General features: G+C 46.9%; 1 protein-coding gene across 2 annotated transcripts in view; it reads left to right on the plus strand.

Moving 5' to 3' along the window:
* LOC139050481 (TNF receptor-associated factor 6-B-like) overlaps positions 1-2,061 on the plus strand; it is a 43,209-nt gene extending 41,148 nt beyond the window's left edge. For both annotated transcript variants that reach the window (XM_070526911.1, XM_070526913.1), the window contains one exon: positions 833-2,061. In XM_070526911.1, the coding sequence (XP_070383012.1) occupies positions 833-1,945 (1,113 nt within the window). In that variant the 3' untranslated portion in view covers positions 1,946-2,061. The remainder of the gene's footprint in view (positions 1-832) is intronic.
* The last annotated feature ends 21,585 nt before the right edge of the window (positions 2,062-23,646 follow it).

Raw genomic sequence — 23,646 nt, forward strand, 5'->3', positions numbered from 1 at the left:
AGAAAAATATAGACACATTTTGCATGACGGAGAATGACTGCCATGTATATTCCTTTGTATGCGCAGATCAATGCAGGGATGGATATATAAAGGCTAGAGTTCTTGAAATAGCAATTCGATTGCTAGCCCGCTTGTGTTCTGGGGTATTTGTCTATCTGTGCGTCCTTGGGTCAGTAGCGCCGTTTGAGTGTAATTATCTTAAATAAAATATTTATTCCGTGCACCCTGTTACCTTCGCAGTCCACACATCGCTCTACATAAGCGTTTTCCGCAAAAAAAAAGATATTCTCAAGAAGCTTCTCCCCCCAACCGAGTTCGAGGAACGCATACGTAACCATACCGAACCGCTCCTCGTTGTTCAGCGGCTCAGACGCCTGAGGATCTCAGTGCCCTACCGGGAAGAAAACGGATTGCTGAACGTGAACACAACGCCACCCAATAGGAGCAAACGATGTTACCTCAACGTATTAAGACATTTCACCTTCAAGAACCACTCTCCTTCGCAATGCAAATACCACCAGATTGCACACATGATACAAGTGGTGTCACCGTTTCGCTCCTGAAAATTAACACGATTAGTGAAAATCTTTCTTTAAGCCAAACCGCAATAGATCATCTAAAGTCGCACTTAAATGAGGTTGTCGCTGCCGCATTGCTTATTTCTTCCGAACCATATCTCTCTGCAGTGTGGTCAACATCTTAGAAGAACATTACTTAGTGCTCGTGTGACAGGAAGTTCGAAGGCAAGAAAAAACCTAGAATATGTTAGAATGGAAAATAATATAAAGATCCTATGGAAAATTGCTTAAACACTTTTTTTCTTTCATTTCAGATAAAATGTTGGAATGAAGAACGCGGCTGCGACGTTGTTTTGCCTGCATCAGAGTTGAACAAGCATTTTTGCAATGACTGTGAGCACCACGCTACGTCGTGCCCTAAATGTTCAAAGCTGGTGCTGCGTAGTAATGTGTCCGCGCATTTACAGAGCAAATGCCGAGACTACGCGGCGTCTCCGACGTCCAGTGTTGTAGAAAAGTCACACAGTGAAGAAAAAGCGATGATGGCTCTGACTGAAAGCTTAGACGTGGGAGTGGTTGAAATAAAGCACAGGCTAGATGAAGTTATTAGTGGTCACACTGTCCAAAGTGACCGGCTAAATGATATATCACATTGCATAAACACGGTCAAAGAAGCACTGCTACAAAGGCCCAGTGGAAACAGTACGTTGGATCACCTTACTTCACAATGTACAGTTATGTTATCTTCAGTTAGAGAGGTCGAGGAAAGATTGATTGACCACAGTGAAGAGACACGTGTGCTTTCAGGAACCTTAACGGATTTAATAAAAGAGCTGAAGGAAGTGTTGCAGGACACCGCAAGGACAGTCTCCATAAATTGCGTAGGAAGTGTTGCTGGTATTGCTGGAGCGAAGGACACTGAGAAGAAAGCAGGACAGGGTACATTGAATAAAGAACTGGCCTTGCACACAATAAACACTAATCGATATGAGTTCATGGCTAAGGGATACGAAGCAATGAAAAAGAGGGCATATTCTGAAGGCTTTCATCGTTGCTCGGAAGAAGCAATATACCTATCTGGCTATCACGTGTCGCCAGGAGTGCGCTTCAAAAAAGCGGGAGATCAGGTGTTACTGCATCCTACTATTCAGCTGCACAAGGGAGTGATCGACGAATTTCTTCAGTGGCCTTTCAGTCGGAACATTGGAGTGACCGTCAAGCATCCGTCGCAAAGCAAACAGTGCCAGAAGGTGTGGAACATTGACGGCAAACTTCAGTTCTTTGGAAAACCCGGAGAAACGGGCAACGATGGCGCTTTCGCCTCAATCATTTCATTTAGCCTAAATGATCTTGAAGGTGAAGGGTACGTCGAGGATGACAAGCTTCACATCGTGTGGGAGCTTCTTTCGAAGTCCGTAGCAAAATAAATGAGGGGAATTTCGCGTATTTCGTTCAATACACACGCTGTTTTATTTCCTGGAAACAAATTCGCTCTTCCCAATGCCTTCGTTGAAAGCAAAGTAAAGCTTCGTTTTTTTCTCAACAGTTTTTCAATGTGTGCTTATCTACCCGACATCGCTTTAGTGTGAGTTTATAAAACTGCCTTTCAACTGTGCATTGTTCCATTCTGAACGGTATGTGTCCGTGACTTGCAGACAGAGTGAATTCAAAATAATATTCCATCATGGGTGATATTTGCTGTTCTATATATCTATGTATATATATATATATATATATTAGCCGAACTTCCCAAACGTTAGAGACGATGCCTGCAGTATTGCAACAAAAAAGCTTGCATTTCTGGCGAAACAATCCGTGCGTGTTAATTCAATTCCTATCGCGTAGACTTGCTCAAGTTACGGGTACTTTGTTTTATTTTGCGATGTTAATTTACGGCACACATACAAAGGGGAATCATCTTTTGAAGATAGTCGTGTTAGCTGCACCATTATTTTAAAAAATAATTTTGGCTGATCGCATAATTCTACCCTCGAACCAAATTATTCTACGAGGCTGACATGACATCTACGAGCGATCAGACGTGGATTTGATCAGCTGTTTCACTAATTGCGTTTCCCGCTAGTTTCTTTACAGCACATCTAACGATTTGTGAGTTATAGCTATTTATAATTATAGCTATTACAGCAGTCTCATCCACGAATTCGGCGGATGGCACCCGTTTTGACATATGTGCCATCAACTTTGCGGTAAAATTAGCTTTTTCAAAGGACGTTTGGAAGACATAGTTGGTGCATATAAAACATGATTTAGGATCGCCAAGAAAAGATGCGGCACGAAAGCGTGAGCAGCGGACAAGGGCTACTCTTAACTTTTTTTTATTCCATAGCGTCATCATGAAATGTGCAATCGCGATCAAAAAATTGGAGGACGCTTGAGCTTCGCCTTCAAGAGTGGAACGCGACAGCGTTCCCGTCGACCCGCCAAGGGGTGTAAGACAATGCGCTACGGCGCAGCGATCACTTACGAGGCACCCCGCATCGGACACGGTGAGCGTCGAGCAATGCAGTGTTCGGCGCGGCAACGAAATGTGCGCCTGAGCAAACGGAACGAACCAAAGAACTCGGTGTCTCGGAGGAGGAAACTATCAACGCCAGCCGAACGTCGTGATCGGCACGGGCAGAGAGATAGATAGATGGTAATCTAAAGAAAGGAACGGCGCTTGAGTCTGCAACCCGTGTGGGAGAACGGCGAAGCGTCGTCAGGGGAGAGGGAGTCGGGGCATGCGACGCGCCTTGCACCGGTCCGCGCACAGCCCGGGCGCGCCACCTGTCGGGACAGCGCCGTACATTGAGAGGAGGGGGTCTTCTGTGTTTGCCGCAAGATGGCTCTGCGTGTGCGGTAAGCACAGAAGAAATGTTGCGGAGACGTACTGCGCTATTCATGTAAATGCGACCTCTGTAAGTTACATGCTCGTAATTACCGATATACACCGCAGTATAACTTTCTACGGCACGTTTCTAAAGCAACACCGCATTCACTAGAAGCGCTTTTGTACTTTCTTTCAAGCATCGAACTCGTGGCTGAGTGGTAGCGTCTCCGTCTCACACTCCGGAGACCCTGGTTCGATTCCCACCCAGCCCATCTTCGATGTTCCTTTTTATTCATGAAGTGCCTCACGGTCAACGCCGCGGACGCCGACGCCGACGACACCGGCTTTTCTGGGACACGAGCTCCTTAACGCTATCGCGTTATAATACGCGGCCCACAGCTCCGCAGGAAGCGACTGCAGGGCCATACCATGGCGCTGCTGTCAGCATCGGCCTAGTGTTGCTGTATATGCTCCCGCAGGGAGCAGAGTTGCGCATAGGTCCGCCGTCATGCTCCAGCTCTGCAGCGAAGCGACTCCTCGCGCGCGCAGGAGCCAAATGCCGCGCGGTGTTCCGCCTTTGTCTCTAGTGGTCGCGAGCTACAAGCACCAATTGTTCGCAGGCGCTTAGCAAAGGGCACTTCTTAATACAGGCTACGCTCGAACGAGTCATTCGTGCAGCCGGAGGGGGTGGGCTTCCAACCAACGGAAACTTTGCATGCACCTATGTAAACATGCATATACAAACACACGCACGAACGTACAAATAGGGGGTAGGACCACCTTCGATTACCCAAAATAAAATACTCCCTTGGCTCGAACAGCTCCAAAGATCGCTCGCAAACGCGCAGTACGTCGCCACAAAAGGCGGTGCAATGATTTTCAGCATGCATATGAAGTTGTCTTATCATGGTCAGAAGGCAAGAAATGTTTTAAAGAGTGTTTAGAGAAAACTTCACACACGTAAGCTGGGCACTTAGCGCATTTTGGCTGTCGAAACCAGCCGATTAATGACCGTCGCCAAGAGAGTTATCGTGCCAGCACTTATGTCAGTGACCGTTAACAGAGGGTCATTTATCACTAGCCATCGTTCACAACAGCTGCACGTTTTCGATACATGCGGTACAGACACAGATGTAAGCGCATTTCAAATGTTCACATGCGCACATTTTAAGCAAAGCTTACTTTTACTATTAATTCATACCACATACTAATCAGCTATTTAGTTGCAGCAAATCTGCAAGTACAAAAAGATTCAAGATGCAAGAGCTTCTAGATCAAATTTATTTCATGCAAGGGATTGCATGAACGGCTGCTGGCAGCAGGCCAAGTGTGCTGGTTCTTCGATCCTTGGGGGCAGAATTCAAAGAAACTGGAGAGGCAACAAGCTATTAAGGGTGACAACAAGATATTTTTATTGCACTAGTCACATCAAGATGGCGAACTCGCAGAGTAATTATTCACACAGTGCAGACTGTAATATGGCAACACATTTTTCTTGATCTCTCACCACTCAGAGAAGAGCCAGTAGTTGAAGACACTGTATCAAGGCAATGAAATAACTGAAGCACGCTAAGGCCAAAAACCCAAGTTACAAAGCTTTGTGACCTATCGCATCAGAGGCAAGGAAATTTTACGTCATTCAACAGTGCATTCTCTGCACTCCCGCCCACAGGAAACAGCATTAACCAAAGCACAACGTAGATTTCCAGTTCTGTTCCACTGGCACCGCGTAGAGCGCTTTACCGCCTTCTGTGCGGTTTGTGCAGTATGGTGCGCTGCACGCCGTCATACTGGAATACAAGTGCCAGTACGATGTGTTTCGTATCACTTCACCAAGGTCCTTGACTTCACATCGTCGAATACCGTACCTGAAACCCGCAGCTGCTCCTCTGAACGCACGATCGACAGTCTTCTGATTGCAATGGCGATGGCACTGATGGAAACGACGAGTTCGTACGAGTCGGCGATGCGCCCGTAAAGTTGGCTTCGCACGGCGCGGATCATTTGACGTCCAATAGCGGTGCGAACGGCGCCGGAAACTTTATGCGCAACTCTGCTCCCTGCGGGAGCCTATACAGGAACACTACATCGGCCTAAGCCCTTACATCGGGTGCCTGCTGTGAGAGTACATCGAATAACGAGAAACTTCACCCTCACCCTCGTACGGCCGCTTCACCCGCTTGATAAATTTCAAGTGCGGCGTTCACCTGTTACGCAGCTGACGTTCAGTTGTAAAGAGGGCTCGTCTGCGCGCTTGCCTTCCTCCCTGCACTGGCGCATAGGAGTAGCAAGCAAAGAGCCACCATTTTGTTGGTGTCAACACCCGTCCTGTCTAACGTACCGTTCTCTTTTGAGGCGAAATGTAATGCAATGCGAGTCTCGTTACTAGGCTCACATTGCAGAAACTGTCCGAACCTGCCAGCCGTGCCCGAAAGCATACCGCCGCCGCCGTGCCAAGGCCTACGGCTGCACGGCATACGTAACGCCTATAATTGAAACAAGCGCTTCATTGACATGCCGGAAACACGCTTGCCTCCCAAGACACTGAATCAGGGTCTGCTGAGTTAAATGTGGATTGCGTAGGATTGAGGATGCAAGTGATTGGATTGAAGTGGATTAGGTCGGATTATGGTGAATTGTCGTGAATTAACGGTATATTTCATAGATTGCAGTGTATTAAGAGAGAATTAGGTAGAATTGGGGCGAATCAAGATGGTTCACTGTAATAAGGCTGGATAATGTTAGATCAAGTGCGGGCCATTCTGGATTACGTTGGATTAAGAGTAGTTTGCATTGAATTGAGGGCGAATTCCTTTGCAATAAGGTGTAATTAGGTTAGGAATTAGGTTGTAATAAGGCGGATTGAGGTGTATTGGGCTTGATTACGCGCTATTGCACAGTTGCCTTCACATATCGAGACACAGAAGCGTAGGTGTCCTTTTGTGTAAAAGCTAGATCTTGAATTTGCAGGAAAAAAACTGTACCCCCAACTAGCCCGGCACTGAAAGCCGGTACTCGCCCAGCACTCAAGTCTGAAAAAAATGTAAGGGCGATCAATCAGATCGATGCGGAGAAGATGCGATAACATGCTGTCTTCCTTCACTCGTTCAGGTATATGAATCTTCATTTGATAATCTTCCACACACATACCTCATTAAATTCTGATTCCTCGTTACTTCCAGCAATCCTCAGTGTCGCGCAGATAATTCTTCGGGAGGCTATCTCGCCTATAGACCTGCTGTTTGAGAAATTCGTCATTTCTTCTAGCGGTTGCTTTTTGGGCGCTCCCAATTTCGTCCTGTTGGGTTGCCTGTTAAGTCCTGGTGCAGTAACTATGGAAATCGTTTAATAATGATAACTCGCGCAGTGTCCTCACATTACTATGGCAGCTCTAGTTCAGTGATTCAGCCTAACGTCACTGCTCTGGCAAGTAGGACACCCGCCCGTCCAGCGTTGCATATGGTACCATCAAGTGTAACCGTGGAGACGGGCGTCCTGCCACATTTTCGGGGTATTTTTCCATCTCAAATGTGGCACTGTCCTCTGAGTGGTGCAGTCGGATGAAGGTCATGTCACGTTAATAACATAACGTTCTTACGAATAGTAATTTCAAATTCGGCGCCGTCCTCTGATTGGTCAGTCAGGTGACGTGATCTTGATGACATCATCACCCTCGACCAGTGGCAATTTAAAAGTTCGCGTTGCCTGTTGAGGGTCACGTGACCTTCACGACGCCACCACTCATGCAATGAAAAAATTTATGGTGTAATCGTCTGATTGGTGCATTGGGGGTCACGTGATTGAAGTCATCGTCCTATTGACAAATCGCAATTTCAAATTTGGCGCGGTCCCGTGGGGGTCATGTGACAGAATAATCATCGCCCCCTCCATAAAGGGCACTTTCAAATTTTGTGCTGTCCCATGATTGGCCCATTGCGGATCACATCACTAACATGGCGTCATCACCATATCGGTAATTGCAATTTGAAATTTGGCGCCATCTTGTGATTGGCCATTGTGATCACGTGACTAATATGGCGTCATCACCTTCTCGACAAATGGTGATTTCAAATTCAGCCCTCCTCTCATTAGTTCTTCAGGGGACGCGTGACCTTGATGATGTCATCACCCTCTTTACCAATCAATGAATTTTCGTGACCACTGTTTCGGTTCAACAGGAAAGCCTAAGGTGACGCCGGGTTTCGGTGCTAATTGGGCCTATAAGGTTTTCGCATAACTATTCACTCAGGAATGAGTAGCTACCACTGGTTAACTGCAGGAACATACGAGGTGTAGTAATTGAAGTCAACCTAAATACAAAAACAACAGGGGCTTTGTCTGCAACACAATGTATCAATTAATACACTATCGGAAACGAAAAAGCAACGGCAGGGCTTTCTCGAATTGACAGACCAGTGGCTTGACGGGACAATACCACAAACTGAACAGGATGCAAGCGCTAATACTATGCTTGTTACAGACACATAGCTATCCCCACACTACCTCGTTACACATCATCTACGCGGACGTCTACCATGACGACGCGTGCCCCTCGCGCGTGACCCTCAGTGAGCAAAAATGATCCTAGGTGGGAGTAAATGACGTGCTCAAGCGCATTCCCCGATGAGAGGTTAATTTACTCTGGTTAGGAGGAGCAAAAATTTGACTCGCCTGCTGAACGGAGGTTTCGGATGGACTTATGGGAGATAAGTTTACATCCATCGGGGAGCTTATGCAGGGTAATTACGGGGGAGCATATGTTTACATCAATCGAGGAGCTTTTGCAGGGAGCTATGGGAGTATATATGCTAATATCTAATGAAAATATTTTGTAGGAAACTATGGGAATATATGTTTACACCAATCAAGGAGCTCCTGCAAGAACTTATGGGAATACTTTTTACTTTTGAGGGAGGATTTGCAGGGTATCATAGGGGTATTTCTTTATACATTGATCACGGTTTTACAGGGACAATATGGAGTATCTGTTCACGTGACTCTCCTTGTATGCTGATTTCAGAATTTATAAAATTGATTTTCCGCACTGGGAATACACAGTATATTTGTTTCCAAGCTAGAAGATGCAAACAACATAGGCGAAGTAGAGCTTTGTAGAAGATAAATTTATTGCATAAGCACAAAGGCAACAAAGAAATGGACGACACAAGCACTGGTTTTATTCTTTCTTGTCGATGTTTTACTTGCACAAACCACAAAGTACGAATTGAAAGCAGCTGATCCAACTGCAGGTTTAAACCAATACCTTATGAAACATCACCAAAATACTTGGAAACCTGCCACAAGTGCCTAAACAAGGCGCAATACAGTCACTTTGGAAAAAACAGTAATAGCGTAGCATTCTGTTACAAACCAAAATTTTGTGGGACGACGAAAGGTAAAGCACATAGTTAACAGGACATCATTTCTCATTCATACTGACATGGACAAGAGTTCAAGCAGCAAAAACTGGGGAAGATGCCAAAACACATATTGCACTTCAAAACTAAGTGATTAGCAAAACGAAAGTTCTGGTAGGCAATAACAGTGTCATTTTTACAGCAACAAGCTGGCAGAGTGAACTATATAAAGGAAAATTCTGCTTTGATTTTTCCCCATACCACCGAAAGGCGATCATGGTAGAGTCTTCAGGAACAGTGAAGTGCTTTTTAATTGCACCACGGTTTTATGAATGGGCGAAAGTGCATGCCCCCTTAATAGCAGCACCCCATCACAATTCCTTGCACCGACTGACTCTAGGCTGTAGTGTGCACTTTGCAACCTACGGATCAAGCACTTAGCTCCAAGCATACATCTTGCTTAAATTTCCCAATGCAATAACACTGAAGGAAAAAGCAAAGTCAGCAGAAAAGAAACAAAAGTGCCAGAATAATGACAAGCAAGCTTCTGATAGTTATCATTCAAGCTTCCTTCCTGATATTCCACCTGGACAGTGATGCTGGTGCGAAAGGGCTCACAGATCCTAAGAACCGCCGTCTGGGCCCACTTTGAAGATTAATAAAGGCAAAAAACAGGCAGTGCTGCACTGGATTGTGAAAGGCCATATGGACTAGTTGAAATAACTTTCGGAAGCTTCGTTCCACAATATCTTGTGAAGAATAAAAAGTAAAAGAAGTTTCTCCGAGAATTGCGCCAATTTAATAGCGACGCTGATATAAGAGATTTCTCACACCCTAGAACAAGTGATATTTTTGCTGGCTCACGGCGTTGCTTACTCACAGCAACTGCTGCTGTCCTTGAGCACGGTCAAGGCTTGTTTCAGTGGTAGCCCCCACGCAAGATAGTGGCGTCGTCGCATCAGCTTTTACGGCAGCAGCCATAGATGGTCCTTGCTGACGTTCAATGCAAGGCCAGTATATTGAAATGCGAGTAACAAAAATGATGAATTACTTATTAAAGACCTGTACAAATAAGTTATCTATTCAAACAAGGTATACGCAGGTAACATTTATTTTGTCATTGTTGATAATTATGTTTCAAGACAAATTAGAGGCTTCAAACCTGTCTTGCAATTGAATTTAATGTAGCCGGAACACAGTGTAACTCCCTTTAACAACATTGCTGTAACAGGGTGAAAGCCTAAATTGCATTGCATGTATTCCAAAGAAATAAATAAAAGTTAGATTTAATATAGAATGCAACGGTTGTTAAACTTCTCTTAACAGTGTCGTGTCGCTACAAGACAATGAAGCCTCATGGCTGCAGATACTACACATAAATGACTAAATAAGTAAGTAAATAAAAGGTGCATATAAGCAACGAAATAAGATGTTGACTAGTAGCAGAAAAAAGGAAGCATGTTAAACATCACTATAAAATGGCACCAGGGATTGGTGTGAACATAATACTGAGAACAGTGCTACACTTATGGTTTACGGGAATCACCAAGTGAAGGATGCAGAAAAGTATTAGGCTGTTCGACGGCCTCCAAAATCTGCAATGCCATAAACTAGAGTACCTAAAAGCATAGCTCCTGGCCGTTTGTGTAATTGAAGTCAACAGAGGATGCTTCTATTGAAGCCAATGTATGTACCTCTTTTTTGATTTGCACGCGCTGTTTAAATAAAACAAAAAACACAAACACAGTACGGACTAACAATGGTGTGCATTCGCTGCCATGCTTTCCCTTTTACACACTGCCATGAGTCACTGGCAGATCATGTGAGATAATGTGGAGAGGACGACGACACCCGTCAGTGAAACTGAGAATGCATACATCAGGTGAGAAGCACGCGATATGTGTGAGAGAGAAAAAAAATGAAGGAAAAGGGGAGGAAAGCAGAGGCGCGGGCATTGCTGACATGGATGAGAAGCAAGGCAGTCGCATCTCGAGCTGTGCTGTGGAGATGACAAGCAGTACCTTCAGGCACCACGCACCGACGAGGGGACAATCGAGAGTTGGCCAGCAACAGCTCCTGCTTCTGAGTCCAGACTACGTCGGCGTGGCTGTGCTCCGCGGCCTCAATCCAACCCCACACTGCCATAATCGGCCGCTGTCCAGCGCCACGGAGGAAATCACCTGACCACATCAGCATACCACTGCCCGACTAGTCCAAACCGTGTCCTGTGCCACGCATTTTTCGTAAGAGAGCTACAACCTCGTCGCTCGCAACGGACGTCGACGCTTTCACCGCGTTGGAACTACGTAGCCTGTCGTCTTGCCCCACGCTCAACCCACGTTCATACTCTCACGGCCGAAGCATTCAATTCTTAGAGACTATGTGTCACTTGGCCAGTCCGACTAGGAACATTATGCTGCTTATGTCTAGCTTGTTTCTCTTATGTATACACCTAGTTTTGCGAATATATCTTGTGTATATAGGATTTTCGCTATGTGAGTTTACTTGGCTCTTCATTTGTTTTCGGTTATAATTGTGTCTTCGGACACATGTTTATCGTGTTCGAATTGTGTCTCTGTCCATTGCTGAAGCGCTGAAATTCGTGACAACTGGCGAGCCTGTCAGTATTTGTTCTTCTTGCCCTGGTATTTCACATGCACGAGCTCGTGTCTAAGTTTCCTGGAGGGATCGTGCGCAGCCACCACGACATATGACTGCAGAGCGCGTGCAAGGGTCTCGCTCATGCCGGGGACGTAGGGTATAGAAGCCCGTTTTTTTGGTGGGTCCGGGGTGGGTGGGTACTGCAAGAATCAGCTGGTGACCTACTGAGGAAATAAAGTACTAAGATTACCCACAAGTTGTAGATTCCCGTCACACAGCATTGTTTTCAGTGTGGTCACCCGCTGTTGTGCCCACGCTTTCAACCGATGAAGAAGAGAGCCGACAACAGACCTCTTTTACGAAGCAGGGTGCACCGAGTTGTAGTTGAGGTAACGACCACAGTGCGTTTCCTTCATAAACATCTTGAATAACATAATTCGCTCTTCGCGTTGCACAAGGATGTCGAAGAATGGCGTTGGCCTTCAGATTCCACTTGTACGGTGAACTTAAACCTAATTGTTGCTTGCATATTGTTTAGCTGAGCCCTAGAGGTCAAGGTTTAACTCAAGATGAATTCATTTACACCGACACCTAAGGTCTCCTTCAGAGATGTCAATCACTGCTTCAGTGTTTTGCAATGAGGGAACCTTGACTTCTTCCCAGCTCACCTAACATTATGCAAGCTGCAATTAAGTGCACAGTAGCAGTGGAATCTGAAGGCCAGCTGCCGTTCTGGGACTCCCTTGTGCAATGCGAAGGGCCAGACCTGTTATTCGAGGTGTTTAGGATTCACACCCTGTGCGCTACCTCAACTACCTATCGCTGCACCCTGCTTCACAAATGGGGTCTATTGTCGGCTCTCTTCTTCGTCGGGCGAAAAATGTGCGCACAATAGCGGAAGACCACATGGCGGAGAATGCCCTTGTGCGGCAGGAATTGATCTCCTGTGGATACCCTCAGTATTTCATTGATTCAGTAGGGCGCCAGCTGGCTTGTGCAGTGCCCACCCACTCGGGACGCACCAAAAACGGGCTTTATACTATATGTTCTCGGCATAGGCAAGACCCTTGGACGCGTTCTGTGGTCATATGACTTGCAGGCTGCGCACGTTCCCTCCCGGAAACATAGACACGAGCTCGTGCATGTGTAACACCCTTTGGAAAACGACAAGTTCCCAGGCGTGGTGTACGTCATTCCGTGTGCGGACTTTCGGCATGTTTACGTCCAGAAATGAAACGTTGCATTGAATTCCCTCCCGAACACTGCTCAACTACGCCCATTCTGGGTAAAATCTCGCATGATTGCCAAGAAAGGAAATCATTCCACGTGCCGTCATCTTGTGTCCCTAATCTTCCAAACCATGGCGCACACTCTTAATAGCAACCAAGAAAATCTACCGTTTATGTATGCCAAGTCCCTTATTCATGTTTTGAGCCGCACATAAAAAGGCCGCCAGCTCTGCCATTTTTCAACGTAAATATATATTTGAAACCATTTTGGTTGTGTTTTATTACTTCTCAGTTTTTCCATGGCCCCTTCGACTTCAAATTACCGAGGCTTACTGCATGTACACGTGTTTACAGTTACACGCTTATTTTATGTCTCTCAGCATGTCTGCTAGGCTACAGTTCGTGTTGAGCACCATGAATACTTCTCCTCAGGGTCACCACATCACGAAAGATACGCATCAAATGCATCTGGAAAATTAATCTTTTAGATGTAGTACATGTTACAAACATTACACAAACAGATTTGAAACAATGTCAGTGATACTGGCCACAGCTTCCAATTTACGGAGGCTCAATGCGGGCTTCTCGACGGCATTGCCGTCTTTCAGGAAGCGCCAACAAGCAGCCCCTGTGATGCTCCTATCCAGAGTGGCGGAACTCCCCACACCAATTTTTCCAGTTCTTTGCATTACAAAGAGTCCCGGCCATGGCACTGGAGCAGGTGCCACTCCACCTGTCAATGTATACATTTCCTACGTGAACCTGCAATAAAAGAGGGCAGAAACTCATTAAGAGTGCTTACGTGTGGGATCGTGAAAACACCTTTGGTGATCCATATGGCTACAATGTGACGTGTTCAATATGGTAAATGCAGCAGACACAACCTAAAGGAAATGACAGCCGATTTTTAATCACCTATTTCTTGGTGGCGTAATGTAAAGCTCACCCTCTGTAGTGTTTACATCTGCAGCGATTACTTCCAAAAGCACATGGATATTACGTAAGCAGAATTTTTCGATCGCAGCAGCCTCGAAACAAGTAAGAGTCCTTTCTCCAGCAACGCTGCGAAGTGAGAGCCACGTAGGTAGCCCACCTCGCAAGTTGTTAAAGCCACCCATCGTGCTGCTTTCACAGGAGTTAGTTTCACTGTTGTTGACCACCTACAATTTGACCTTGTGTGGCACTTTTAAAAATAAAAAGCTGGTACAGTAGGTTCACGTTGTTGCACATACATTTCGTAAATTTGTACCGCATTTTTCTTTAAATATACGCCTACGTCGTGGCTGGCTAGCCCCTGTCGTCGTTTTGTCCACAGACACGCGAACTCATTGAAAGCGAAGGCAGCACGATTTTTCTGCTCACTACGAACGAACGCTTACCTGCGCATTGTAAGTCAGGAAATACTTATAACAATAAAAAGTATACTGCACTTCACTGCTAATATTAGCACCAGTTGAATAGTAAGTCACGTGATGTACCTCTTATGAAGCATGATTTTGCTGCGTGAGGCGCTAATGGTCATTTTTGGTGACATTTAGAGACGAATTAAAATATCAATGTTTCATGGGAAAAACATGGTTCGCCTTAGCTGCTATGATACAAAATGATTCGGCCAGCGGGGTTATCTCAATTCATGTCCTGAGCGGCTCACTGTCATTTTAGAACATTTAGAACCAAAGAGCTGCAACGGCTTCACGGAAGTGTGCTTGTTTCACACCCCAAGCTCTATTCCCACTGTAGGGGTTGGAGGACGGACTTCGCGATGAAAACCAAACTTGGGAGTATTTTTTACATTACATACAGAGTGGTGAGACTCAAGTAACAGTCGTACAGTCATTACGGGCAGGCAGCAACTCGGACGCTGCGGCCCGCGGCAAGAAGTTCGAGAGAGGTGAATCAGGGAATCAGGAAATGCTCTGGTCTCTCTGGAGTGCTTCTTTTAAACCCTTCGAGGACTGGAAGTCGCGTCATGTTCGACCAATGGGAGAGTCCGCTCAGATGACGCCATTTTCAGCCAATGGTTGGCGCCCGTATCGCGTTGTCACACCCGGTGGCTCTCTGCGGTCTTGCCTCGCAGACTTGCAATGCGCTTCTTCCAAGGCAGAGAATGGGGGGGGGGGGGTGCTCATGCTCCATTGTCTGAATGCCCACCTGCTCCCGGTGCTACGGCCCCGCAGCGGTAGCAAATGTCTTCTTCAAAGGCGAAGAAGGGTGACGATTGGGCTCCATTGTCCGAAGGCCCCTTCTAATCCCGGCGGCGTACGAACTTGTTTGCAAGTGTCCTGCCTCAGGAATGTGGCACCCCTGCTTCTGCATTCCTCAATTAGCTGTGCTGCGATTCGAAGTGGTTTAGGGAACTCGAAGTAGCCTCAGGAAACGGCGCCATATCGAACACCACGCAGTCCGGCAAACTATCTTATTAAAGCAGGTAATTTGATTTGTTGCAGGAACCTACCTGAGAAATCAGACATCAAGCATTTTTGACGCATTTTTTATTGTTTATACAATCGACCATTGGTTTTATATCACTAATTGCTGGCACAATTACAGGTATGTCTACAATTACAGGTATACAATTACAGGTATGTCCAACTGTGCGATAAATGTAACCGGAAAGTGCCGGTACGTCCGGTGGCATTCGTGTATAGGCTGTACACAATATATATGGCTTACCTCTGCCTGAATATAATCTTGAAAGAGACTCTACAAGCAATACATAAAGAGTTTCAGTGAGGAAAGTCGACACTTTCAGCTTTTTGAAGTGCAGAAAGTGATACAGTTTGCACGGCATGGTGTTCCGCAAAAAACTGGAAAAACAAAGATTCTAAAGGATGGACATAAGAGAAAGAAATATGGCGCTACAATCAACTGTTTATTAGGCACAAAGCTTGCTACATATATACCGCGCACACTCTCGACATCAGGGCCAGCAATGAGCAAGTGACAGGTCATCTTGCCTGCGTCAAACTCAACAATATGATGTGCCTCTAGTAGTTCCCAAGCAGTTTTATCTCTTCTCCTGTCTAGGATTCTCACTTCAGAAAAACGTGGCTTACAGCAGCACGATCTGCACAGCGCCGAGAGATGGGTGTTCATATCTGCTTTTAAATCGTTTGCGTGTTCCCCCATTCGGTTGCGCACACAACGATCAGTCTGCCCGATGTAGGTTTTCCCCTAACTTAGCTGTATCTGACAAACCACAGCAGTGGAACACTTTTCCACGTAGCATTTTGCGTACTTGTACGTTTGCACTGCACATCGCATGATTCGGGGGCGTAAGCGAGACTGTTTCTTCGGGGCGGAAAACACAACGGGTCCCTGCTCACCACGTTCTTCGGGTTGTGACCACCCTGTTCTTCTAAAGTGCTACCTGAACCTTTCTTCGGAAATCCTGCTCACCTCCCTCACTCCCCTTGGGATAATTGCTACATTTGAGCAGCAAGGTTTCTGCCACCGAGGTGATGACCCGATGAGGAAATGTGGCATTTAAAATCCGCTGGAGCTGATGCTCCGAAGCTAGATAGAAACGCCACGTGTAAAAGTGTTGCACTGCTGTGGTTTAACAGATCCCGCTAAGTTACGGGAAACCTACGTCGGACAGGCTGACTCTTATGTGACCGACCGCTTAGTGAAAACCCAAACAATTTAAAAAAGGATATGAACACTTATCATTCCGCGCATTGCAAATCGTGGTTCTGTAAGCCATGTTTTTCTAAGGTTACAATCCTAGGCAGGAGTAGGGAAAAAAACGCGCGGGATCTACTAGAGGCATATCACAATCATATCAGTGGTCAAGCATCTGTTAGTCACGCGTCTGATGCATTATATGATGCGGAAATTAAATCGTTGGGTTCGACTCAAACAAGATGACCTGTACCTCGATCTTTGCTGCCCCTGATGTCCAGACTGTGTGCAGTATATATGTATCAAGCTTTGTGCTTAATAAACCATTGTGAGTGTACCATCGTCTTTCTTTCTATTCTTTCTGTGCTTTGAATTTTTCGTTTTCCAACTTTTTTCGCTGCAACACCATGTCGTTCAGCAAACACCAACTTGCCCAAGAGAAAGTTATTGTGCGGTACAGGTTGTGCCAGCCAACCAGAATAAGAGCGCTCCTAGTATCGCCAAGGATCACCATCGGAGCGATCATTGATAGCCAAAATGCAGCTTGTGTCTATACAACTCCTGGGTTGTGCGATGGGGCTATCGTGAGATAAACCATGAATGCAGTACATAATAACATGCTTTATGAAACGCCACAGTATTACTTACTGACTGGAAGTGGCATAAATGGTGAGATTGTTCTGGCTCAAAACATTTCGAGTTCATCAACCCTGACTAAAATGTAACTGACAAAGTTGGTGCACGTTCATGTTTAACTTTTGATGGTGACACAACACGGGGCAGAAGGGAGACCACAGGGCACGAAATCCGTCAATTTTACATTTACTTTGCTGTAATGAATGAAGAAAATATTTTTACTTCATCTGCGCTTGTACTGCACAGTTCTTTCAGAAAGAGAGCATAAGTTGCAATAAAAATGCATGAAAGCATACGAGTACTTGCATAACAAATAAATTAAGAAAGCACAGAGTGATCACTATTTCATGTCATTTAGAGCGTGTTCGTCTTTGTCATGCAATCATAATGAGCGCGGACGGACACGTCCTAGATTTGTTGGTGAATTGGTTGCCGTACATGAACAAAACAGATGAACAATCTAAATGTGATGCGAAGCACCAGTCGTGTCAATGCATTGTCAAGTGAGTGAAATATGGCGCTCTCCTGGGTGCATGTTGAGGCATCAGCCAGCCTGTCCCATCGACATCTGACCAAATATACAGATGATGAAAAGAATATAATACTCTACCCCTGACGGACACCAGAGAAATTTGGTGGCATCTTTAACTAACCAAGTCTCCCTTGCCTGAGTGCCTTTTTCAATTCGCTTGTGAACTGCTATGAATACACTTTTCCGGCATAAGATAGGCAGGGTATGCACAACAGTCCGCAAGTCAATTGAGAAAGGCGAGCAGAGAAGCGAGGTTTGCTTGGTTAAAGATGTCACCAACTTTGTCTGGTGTGTCTAAGAGGCAGTGTACTATGTTCCTTTCACATGTCGTCAAATGCACACAGCGCAGACTGGCCATAACTATATGTGCCAAATATGTGCCAAAGAAATCACCATATTTCACTGAAAAGCCCAGTATGCTCGCCCAACTTGGCAGTGCATGGCCGCGATAGGGTTTCAGACTAGATTAAGATCGTTCATTTGTTTTCACCAACGGTGAAAAATTGATGAGAACAATTAGTGAACCATACCACATAAGACAGGCGTGAGCCAGCCCTCATTATCAATGCGACATAGGCATCCTTTCATGAAGACAAGGATAGAAATTAATATGGACATATTTACTTTTCTTTTTACGCAAATACCGTTTTCGTGGTTTTATGCCTTTATATCACAGCTTACACCTTCTCTCTGAAAGAACTTGTGCACAGTATAAGCACAGATCCAGTCTTATTCTTAATTTTAATCCTTCTATCAAAATAAAGAGACAACTGTTAGCAGCAGTCACGTTGTTTAGTCTTCCTTCCCTCCATTTGTAAATTCTGTCCTGAAAAGTTACATCAAGTGACCGGTATTCTCACAAGGAAACTGCAAATTTCACATTGTAAACATGGCTGCTTCTCAGAAAATGCACAAATGTGGGGATTAGTATCAGTGTTGCAGAATGTGGCAATAGTAAGTGTATGCTAGATTCACGTTGCTGCGATGCTTCAGTTGTCACACGACTACTCTGCTTAAAGGCGCCCTGAACCACCCCTCGGGCTTTGCGAAAGAACATAGTCAACGGATGGTACATGCTGCTGTGAACATCTCAGCCAAATTTTGCACGCCTGAGCGACACGTGGGGCTCACAAGCGGAGCGCGAAGTGGACTTTTTCGCAAAGGCTTTTGTTTCAATCGAAACCAAATTCTCGCTCGCTTTTGTGTGCCTTATTGCGTCATAAAGGACGTTCCTTTAGACGGCTGCCATTGGCTGATCGCTGACAATCAAGAAGGTGTTTGGATCAATGCACTTCCTACTGTTACCCTGCATAATAATTAACACATTTAACCAAACGGGCTGAAGTAAGCGAAGACTACGCTTTAAATTTTCATATGGATGACGCACTTCCGGGCGAAACCCGATGTCGTCTACTGACGCTCTGCCATGGCTCAGCGGCATCGAGAGCCAGCGCACCCGCGTGCGTTCGTACTATTTTTACCGCACTACCCTTTTGGCATCGCCGCCTGCATACTTCGCTTATTCTGTGTGGTTTTCAACGCCGAAAGCGGTCTCAAATCTTACAAAGCTTATGACGCAGCACTGCCGCTTAGTTCTAAAGCCGTGGATCTCGTGCTGTTCAGTGCGAATGAGCATTTTATATATTGACACGTGTACTTATCTTTATCGGGCAACCACGTTTCGCAGCCTAACAAATGTAATCGCACAGCCTGGGACGCGCCTGTATGTATCCGACGTTTCTGGAAAGTTATCGACGCCTCTATCCGCGTGTCTGTTGTCGCCGAACCTTGTGTTATCAGATTTCATCGCGTGACACGAATGGTGTAGAACTTTGTGGAAGACACGCGGGTCCCATCAGTTAATCTGGAACATGGAATGGAACATGGAACATGGAATCTGGAATGTCCTGGACCAGCACGGTGCAATCATCAACCTCAAGTCGAAGTCAGTAACGCTGTCGGAAGATAAAGCAATGCCGCCGGAGAGCCCTCGTAGTCACCACGCCTTGAGTGTGCTCGAAGATCAAGTGAGCGTCCCGCCTCGCTGCACCATCGTTATTTCGGTCAGCACCGAAACACCCGCTGACGTAGAAGGCGTCATTGAAGGCGACCAACGTCTGCTGCTAGACCATGAAATTTGCGTCGCAAGAGGGATCGCTCGACTGCATGGAGGGAAAACTGAAGTGTTGCTGACAAACTTCAGCCAGGAGTTCAAGCACATCAACAAGGGCACGACGATCGCGTACATCGAGGAAATTCTGGAAACAAGTAATGCGTTTGTCCTCTCGGATTCCGCCGCATCTACCCCGACGACCATGGTTCCCGAACCAGACTACGACATTAATCCAAATCTCCCTATGATTAAGCAACAGCAGCTCAGAAGTCTGCTCCGACGATACAAAGGCTGCTTTTCGCCATCATCGAGGATTCGACAAACACAAGTCGCCAAGCATCGCATAATCACCGAGGAATGCGCTCGCCCACTCCGTCAGAGCCCTTACCGAGTTTCGGCGCGAGAACGTGAAGCTATAAGAGAACAAGTCGACGAAATGCTGCGCGACGACATCATCCAGCCGTCGAAAAGCCCGTGGGCATCCCCTGTTGTTCTGGTAAAGAAAAAGGACGGAACCCTACGTTTCTGCGTCGATTATCGTCGTCTGAACAAGATCACGAAGGACGTATACCCCCTCCCACGGATAGACGACGCATTGGATCGGCTCTGCAACGCTAAATACTTCTTGTCCATGGACCTAAAATCTGGCTATTGGCAAATAGAAGTCGACGAAAGAGATCGCGAAAAGACCGCCTTCATCACCCCAGACGGCCTCTACCAGTTCAAGGTTATGCCATTCGGACTGTGCTCGGCGCCTGCAACGTTCCAGTGCGTGATGGACACTGTTTTAGCAGGATTGAAGTGGCAGACCTGTCTCGTATACTTGGATGACGTCGTCGTCTTCGCCGGAAATTTCGACGTTCACCTTAGGCGGCTGCCAACAGTACTAGAGGCCATCAGGTCTTCAGGACTTACTCTTAAGCCGGAAAAGTGCCGCTTCGCTTACGAGGAGCTTCTATTTTTAGGCCACGTCATCAGCAAATCTGGAGTCCGCCCCGACCCGCAGAAGACAGCTGCCATAGCAAAGTTCCCACAGCCCATCGACAAGAAGGCAGTGCGTAGATTTCTTGGCATGTGTGCCTACTACAGGCGATTTGTCAAGAACTTTTCACGCATCGCTGAGCCGCTGACGCAGCTAACTAAATGCGACGTCGAGTTCAAGTGGGAAACGCCGCAGGCCGAGGCATTTCAAGAACTCAAACGACGCATGCAGTCGCCGCCCGTACTTGCGCACTTCGACGATCACGCCGATACCGAAATCCACACTGACGCCAGTAGCCTAGGCCTCGGCGCCGTCCTGGTCCAGAGAAAAGATAGACATGAACACGTGATAGCTTACGCTAGCCGGTCGTTGTCAAAAGCGGAAGGCAATTATTCTACAACTGAAAAGGAATGCCTCGCCATCGTTTGGGCTACAGCGAAATTTCGCCCTTACCTATATGGCAGGCCATTCAAAGTCGTCAGCGACCATCACGCCTTGTGTTGGCAAGCGAATTTAAAGGATCCCTCAGGACGGCTGGCACGGTGGAGCCTCAGACTACAAGAATACGACATCACCGTAACATACAAGTCCGGACGAAAACACTCAGACGCCGACTGCCTGTCCCGCGCCCCCATTGACCCGCCGCCGCAAGATGACGAGGATTACGACGAATTCCTCGGAATAATAAGCGCGGAAGACTTCGCCGAACAACAACGAGCGGACCCGGAACTTAAAAGCCTCGTCGATTATTTGGAAGGGCACACCGACGTTGTCCCCAGGGCATTTAGGCGCGGATTATCTTCCTTCACGCTTCAAGACAGTCTACTCGTGAAGAAGAACTTCTCGCCAGTCCGCGCCAATTACCTTCTTGTTGTCCCGTCAGGACTTCGTCCAGAAGTATTGCATGCCCTACATGACGATCCGACCGCTGGACACCTGGGATTTTCCCGGACACTATCGAGGATACAAGAAAAGTATTATTGGCCTCGCCTGACCGCCGACGTCGCCCGTTATGTTAGAACATGCCGAGACTGTCGGCGACGCAAGACACCGCCGACAAGGCCAGCCGGATTACTACAGCCAATCGAGCCTCCTTGCCGACCATTCCAGCAGATCGGGATGGACTTGCTGGGACCCTTTCCGACGTCAATAACCGGAAATAAGTGGATCGTCGTGGCGACGGACTACCTCACCCGCTTCGCTGAAACAAAAGCACTGCCGAAAGGTAGCGCAGCCGAAGTGGCGAAATTCTTTGTCGAAAACATCCTGCTGCGACATGGCGCCCCAGAAGTCCTCATCACCGACCGAGGAACGGCCTTTGCAGCGGAGCTCACCCAAGCCATTCTGAAATACAGTCAGACAAGGCACAGGAGGACAACGGCTTACCACCCGCAGACGAATGGTCTTACGGAGCGGTTGAATAAGACCCTCGCCGACATGCTAGCGATGTACGTCGACGTCGAACACAAGACCTGGGATGCCGTCCTGCCGTACGTAACATTCGCTTATAACACGGCGGTGCAAGAAACCACACAGATCACGCCGTTCAAGCTGGTCTACGGCAGGAACCCGACGACGACGCTCGGCGCCATGCTGCCGCACGTATTGACGAAGAGAATGTTGACGTCGCTAGCCACCTCCAGCGCGCCGAAGAAGCCCGACAGCTCGCCCGCCTGCGAATCAAGAGCCAGCAGAGGACCGACAGCCGACACTACAACCTCCGACGACGCTTCGTCGAGTACCAGCCCGGCGACCGTGTTTGGGTATGGACGCCGATACGCCGGCGAGGACTCAGTGAGAAGCTACTGCGACGCTATTTCGGACCCTACAAGGTCATCCGACGTATTGGCGCACTAGACTATGAGGTCGTGCCAGACGGCATTTCGCACTCACAGCGGCGCCGCGCACGATCTGAAGTGGTCCACGTGGTGCGCCTTAAACCATTTTACGGACGCTGACGAACTTTCTTATTTTGTTGTTTTCTTTGCCACGAGTGCTTTTCTTTGTTACTTTCGTTTGTTTGCAGCATCGGGTCGATGCTTTTTAAGAGGGGGGTAATGACACGTGTACTTTATCGGGCAACCACGTTTCGCAGCCTAACGAATGTAATTGGCCAGCCTGGGACGCGCCTGTATGTATCCGACGTTTCTGGAAAGTTATCGACGCCTCTATCCGCGTGGCTGTTGTAGCCGAACCTTGTGTTATCAGATTTCATCGCGTGACACGAATGGTGTAGAACTTTGTGGAAGACACGCGGGTCCCATCAGTTAATCTGGAACATTCGACGACTGATCTATAAAAGCCGACGCGCTTGACCCGCTGATCAGTTTTCCGACGATCGCCGACCGTGTTCGCCGCTAGCGTTGTGCTATAAGTGTAGCCTGTTTTTGTGGGCACAGGTTCGCCCAATAAAAGCTAGTTTTGTATTCCACCGTACTGCTTCTTTCTTCGCCGTCACTACGACGTAACAATATATACATATATATATATACATACATGTATGTATGTATGTATGTATGTATGTATGTATGTATGTATGTATGTATGTATGGATATATATCTATGTATTTGCGAGCAAGTCCTTTGGTGACCAAGGCCTCTGAACGGCGCCTCGCGAAACCTGAGGATTAGAACCAAATATATTTTCAGCTAATTATATAACGCTTGAATAACGCACTTCAGCGGAGCACAGCGACGCACTTGTGAATTTGCGGATCCAACGGTAAGGTCGGAACTACAGCCCGAAGGCGACCGTGAACTCCTTAGGCGCACTTTTGTTTCCACTAGTCTTCTAGACGCGCGGACGCGCACGACCTTCAATGTCGACAGAGTTAAGGTTGCTGACACTACGGCTCTCCTGTCGCCGCTTCGATCGCTGTCGTTTTCACGCAGCGGCAAAAGTGCCAAACGCGACCTCCCAAGGCCAATGGCAGGGACCTGCAAACCTGAAAGGGAGTTATCTTCTCTCCCTAATTAACCTTAAGGTGCGGTTCCCATTGAAATCTCCAGCAGACAAAGTACTAAATGTACAGCCTGGCGAGGCTCCGCAATGCAATACCTACCTCCGGAAGTTGCAGCACAGTAACCGCAGGTTCTCCGATTAGTTTTCTGCGACTTACTAGACTGTTTCGATGCTCGTGCGTCTGCCTCGGAGCTGGTTGTATCTCCGTTTTATTCCGCTCGGCTCATTTCGACAGAAGTGAATTTTACGCCTGAGATTGCGT

Source organism: Dermacentor albipictus, chromosome 10, assembly GCF_038994185.2.
Source record: "Dermacentor albipictus isolate Rhodes 1998 colony chromosome 10, USDA_Dalb.pri_finalv2, whole genome shotgun sequence".
NCBI classification, from domain to species: domain Eukaryota; kingdom Metazoa; phylum Arthropoda; class Arachnida; order Ixodida; family Ixodidae; genus Dermacentor; species Dermacentor albipictus.